The sequence below is a fragment of the Elaeis guineensis genome, chromosome 13 (assembly GCF_000442705.2).
Source record: "Elaeis guineensis isolate ETL-2024a chromosome 13, EG11, whole genome shotgun sequence".
In the NCBI taxonomy this organism is placed as follows: Eukaryota; Viridiplantae; Streptophyta; class Magnoliopsida; order Arecales; family Arecaceae; genus Elaeis; species Elaeis guineensis.
The window spans coordinates 80,100,352-80,104,681 of NC_026005.2; the positions used below are offsets into that span (position 1 = coordinate 80,100,352).

Consider the following 4,330-nt stretch of genomic DNA (forward strand, 5'->3'; position numbering starts at 1 on the left):
AACATGAAGTTGAATTGATACAAACACCAGTTTAGCAGTGTCCTCTAGTTTTTTTTTTTTTTCAAAGACCAGTTATAAATGTGTGAGCATCATTTATTTTAGTATTAAACTATCCAATATTCCAATTATTTGTTGTTAATTAGAAAATAGACATGAGATCTAATGCATTAAATGAACATTTAGTTATCCAATGATTTAAGGTTCCAATGACTCCTGTAGGATAAATGTTGGAGTATTTCTATCGATTGGTCATGTCATACAGGGCTATGTCAGACATTAAATTACTTTGATTTGAATTATCCAAGGGATAATTTTATACTTTTTAAGATGTATAATTAAACCTATTTCTTCATTCAATAGATGCCTAAAGAAGTGAATGTGATACCCAAATAATGATAGATATGCCAAAAGCAGGTCCAATTACACCTATTCCTTATCCTACATAGAATGTAACAATATAGGGATCCACATTCAACATATATTTGTTTGCATATACTTAAATGACCCCTTCTCATAATAATAGTGTAAATAATGCTTTTTCCATATGGTCTTTGACCAAAATAATCCTCGTGTATCTGAGAGTATAAGAAGAAGAAAAGAAAACTATTAAGGAGATTATACCTATAAAGCATTTAGAACCCAGTGTTCTATCGAACAGGTTGTGGCATATGTTTGTATATGTATTCCAGAGGAAAGAAAATCATGATATATGAAAAGTTAGATAGCATATAGTGTACAATCATCAAGACAACAGCAAGAAAGGACACGGTATTGAGGACATGAAAGTTAATTATTAATAATTTTTTATATATATATATATATTTAAATCTAGACAAGTAATATATCACCTTAACTATCTGCACTGCAAGAAATACCACCCACACAAATAGCAGCAGCATAAACTCTTTCCAATAGATGTTTTCTTTGATTGAAACTTGGAAGGCAGAGTTCATCAAAATTCTGATAAGAGCAAATGAGTTAACCACAGCACTAATTCTTCTTTTCTCAAAAGAAAAGAGAAAAACAAACCTACCTCATTATCTGGTGACAACATGACCTATGCATTGGCGGCAGGAGCACTTGGGAGTGGTTTGCATTCTAGTTCTGAACTCTGAAATTCAAAAAAAAGATAATACTATTTTTTCCTATAAGTAAAAACTACAAATAGATTAACTGAGAAAAAAGATCCATGTACATCTAGGTTCGCCATCCCAATACCGTGCACTAATCAGTACTTGTACGATATTGTATGGTCAATGCACATCAGTACTGATATGGCAAACTTTGGCATGCATGAATGACGTTGTGCATATAGTAGTGTAGATGTAATCGTCATGAAAAAGAAGAGGATGATTCTTAATCTTCTTACTGCTTATTTATAGAGCATAAGTAGATTTTAGTTTTAAATCGCTTCAACTATTGGTGTAAACTTTTGTCATACTTGCCATTTGACTGAGAAGCAAGCAGCTTGCAGCTTCTTGAAATGTAATTAATTATTAATTATTAATAATTAATTAATAATTAATTAATAATTGATTAATAATTGATAATTATAATTATTGATCAAATAATAATAATTAATTATTAATCAAATAATAATATTTATTACTAAATAATATTTTATTAATCATTAATAATATTTTTTATTGATAAAGTATAATATTTAATTATTAATTATCCAGTCCAATGTGGTTTCAAATTATTTTAAAAATTATTTTTTTAATATTTAAAAATTTATTTTAAAAATAATATTTTCTCATTTTAAACATTAATATTTTCTTAATGTTTAAAATAATTTAATTTTAATTTAACTAAGAGGGCCGGGTTAATTTAAATATTTTCTGGGGGCGCGCGCGGGGGGGCGGTGGGGGGTGGAGAAAGCGGAATAGTCGAATAAGAGAGCCGGGTTAATTCCTCTAAATCCCTATGGCGGTGCTGGATTTTTGCTGGCGACGACGGCGGTGGCTCCTCCTCCTCGCTGCCGCCGGAATCTCCGGCTATGTTGGCTACAGGATCTATCATCTCCCGTCCGTCTCCATGAGCCGCGAGAAGCTTGCCACGCTCTTCAGAGCCCTGATCTCCCTCGCCGAGGCGGCGTCCTCCAACGCCGATACCATCAATGTTGTCTCCACTGATGTGAACTGGTTCATCCGATCCGATTCCGAGGAGATCCCCGCAACCTTGAGGCAAATCTTCAGGATCGTCAGATCGGAGGAGTTCCGAGGCTCCGTTTCCCGGGTTTCCGAGGCGTTCGCCGTCGGGATAATCCAAGGGTTCAAAGCTGAGAGAACTGAGAGGAGCACTTAATTGCACTGAATTTTGCTGTAGGTAGAGGATCTAGAGACGATCATGCAATGTTGGTATAGGATCTGAATTGAAGCAAATTTGATACATATGCAAAGAGTACAGATGCAAAGAGGCTGAAATGTAAGCTTTGTTTTCCGTTTGAATACTTTGTTAATGTAGGGACATATTCCTTCCATGACAACAGACATGCCAGAGAGAAAAACAAGGAACAATGTCATTAGAAATAACACATTCAATCATCGTATTTTAGCTTATAATTGTTTTTTTCTATTTGAAATAATTGTGTATGATTCATGAATAAATAAGCTTTTTTTTTAAAAAAAAAATCTGTTTGGTCAAATGATTCTTGCTTAATTTGTTGGTGGAATTTAGAGAATCATTTGGCCAAGGGAAAAATAGAGAAGATCTGGAGAATGTTGTTACCATACCTTTTGAACAAAGGAGAGGTACCAACTGCTGGGGCAGAGTCATGAATGGTAGTTAACATGAGCTCTGCTGTGGATACTGATAACAAATTTTAAAGCCCTAAGTGCACCATATGGGCATCTGTGAGGCCGCGAGTCAAATCATTCCATTTATCTCTCCTAGTTATCCTCTAACTAAGAGCAAAGCAACCTACTTAATGTGCTCTCATCGTCAAAAAGTGCCAATGGATAGAACAATGATCTCATGACAATAAAATGCAAGACAATTTTCTTCCATCCTCCTAGAGCACCAAGCAAAGAAGAATGTAGCAAAGTGCAAGCAGTGTTTCTCTGCATAAAGCGTAACAAAAAGAAACTATGGATGCAATCATGAATGCATTGTGAAGAGATATAATGGATAAGAGATGTTATGGAAAAATTTATCTATAACTCTAGGCGGCAGGGAAATTCTTGGGTGCTTCCTGATGTATGTTATCTTTCTAAAGTCAAGTCATGGGGCAGTTGTTAGAAAACCTCTTAGTCAAGTGACCTCTGTTGCACCACCAGAGAGGTTTCAACTTTCAATACCGGTCTCCTCATGGAAGGATAAATAGGCATGTCTTCCATTTGGTCCATATCTTTCAAATCTTTCTCGTGTCTGTTGGGAATTGTGTCCTAAAATCAATCATTTGACGATTGTGCTAATTATAAATATATATAAATTAATTGATAATAAAAATTATTTGATCTTTTTCGTCATAAAGTTACATCTTCGAATGAACTCCTATATTGTGATGAAGTTCTTAGGATTACTTTGATCGATAAAAGAAGATTTATCATGCAGTCCTTAAACTGATTCGCGATCAAACGATATGCTATTATAGGATGATAGCGATATCAAGTGTAGGTCATTGTATACCATATGCGTTAGTTGTCCTCGTAACCAAATGGTGTGGAGATACTGGTATGGCATGCAGGTGAGATGTAGAAGTACATCGTCACGGAACATGACCAACTGCGAAACACTTTGCTGTCAAGAGTAGCTCACGAAGGGTATGGGTATAAGTGTTCCTCCGATCTGAGATCACCATAGTGATTTGCAAGCAACTCACTGTACTTTGATGCCGGATTACCTGAATTTCTAATTCAATGACGGAAGATTTTTGGATGCAGTCAAGTACTTGTAAAATCGATGCGTGAGTCAAGATGGGATTGACTCCTCCGAATAAGTAGGAGTTAATGTATCAATGTATTTCAATTTAGTAAAATCTGGATCCGAGTAATCCATGTTATGGATCTAAAAGATTGAAATACAATGTAGATGGCTAATCCAGAGTTGACAATTAAATCTTAGGTCATCCTTGAGCATTAGGATCAAAGGGATGAATTATATGGTAATCATATGCCAGTAGATTTTTGAATGTTGCTTCGCCATCATTCGATCTATCTAGACGTCGGATCTCATTGCTAGATGGTTATGTCGATTAGTTCAAAAATTTATTCTTATGCTATTAGCTTAGGTTTGAACCTACGGGATCACATTTAAAATAAGTTTCTGACTGATCATGTGGCTGATCAACGATTGAGAATCGTTCAAGAGTTTAATCGTCAATTCAATT

General features: G+C 35.0%; 1 protein-coding gene across 1 annotated transcript; it reads left to right on the plus strand.

Moving 5' to 3' along the window:
• The first annotated feature begins 1,926 nt into the window (after positions 1-1,926).
• Positions 1,927-2,307, plus strand: LOC140853195 (protein PHLOEM PROTEIN 2-LIKE A10-like). Its single transcript, XM_073247276.1, has one exon. It carries the CDS (start codon positions 1,927-1,929, stop codon positions 2,305-2,307), a length of 381 nt encoding a protein of 126 aa, XP_073103377.1.
• Positions 2,308-4,330: the final 2,023 nt, after the last annotated feature.

What these genes read in the sequence shown, in the direction of transcription:
- LOC140853195 (XM_073247276.1), top strand. Translation starts at nt 1,927, where the DNA reads ATGGCGGTGCTGGATTTTTGCTGGCGACGACGGCGGTGGCTCCTCCTC.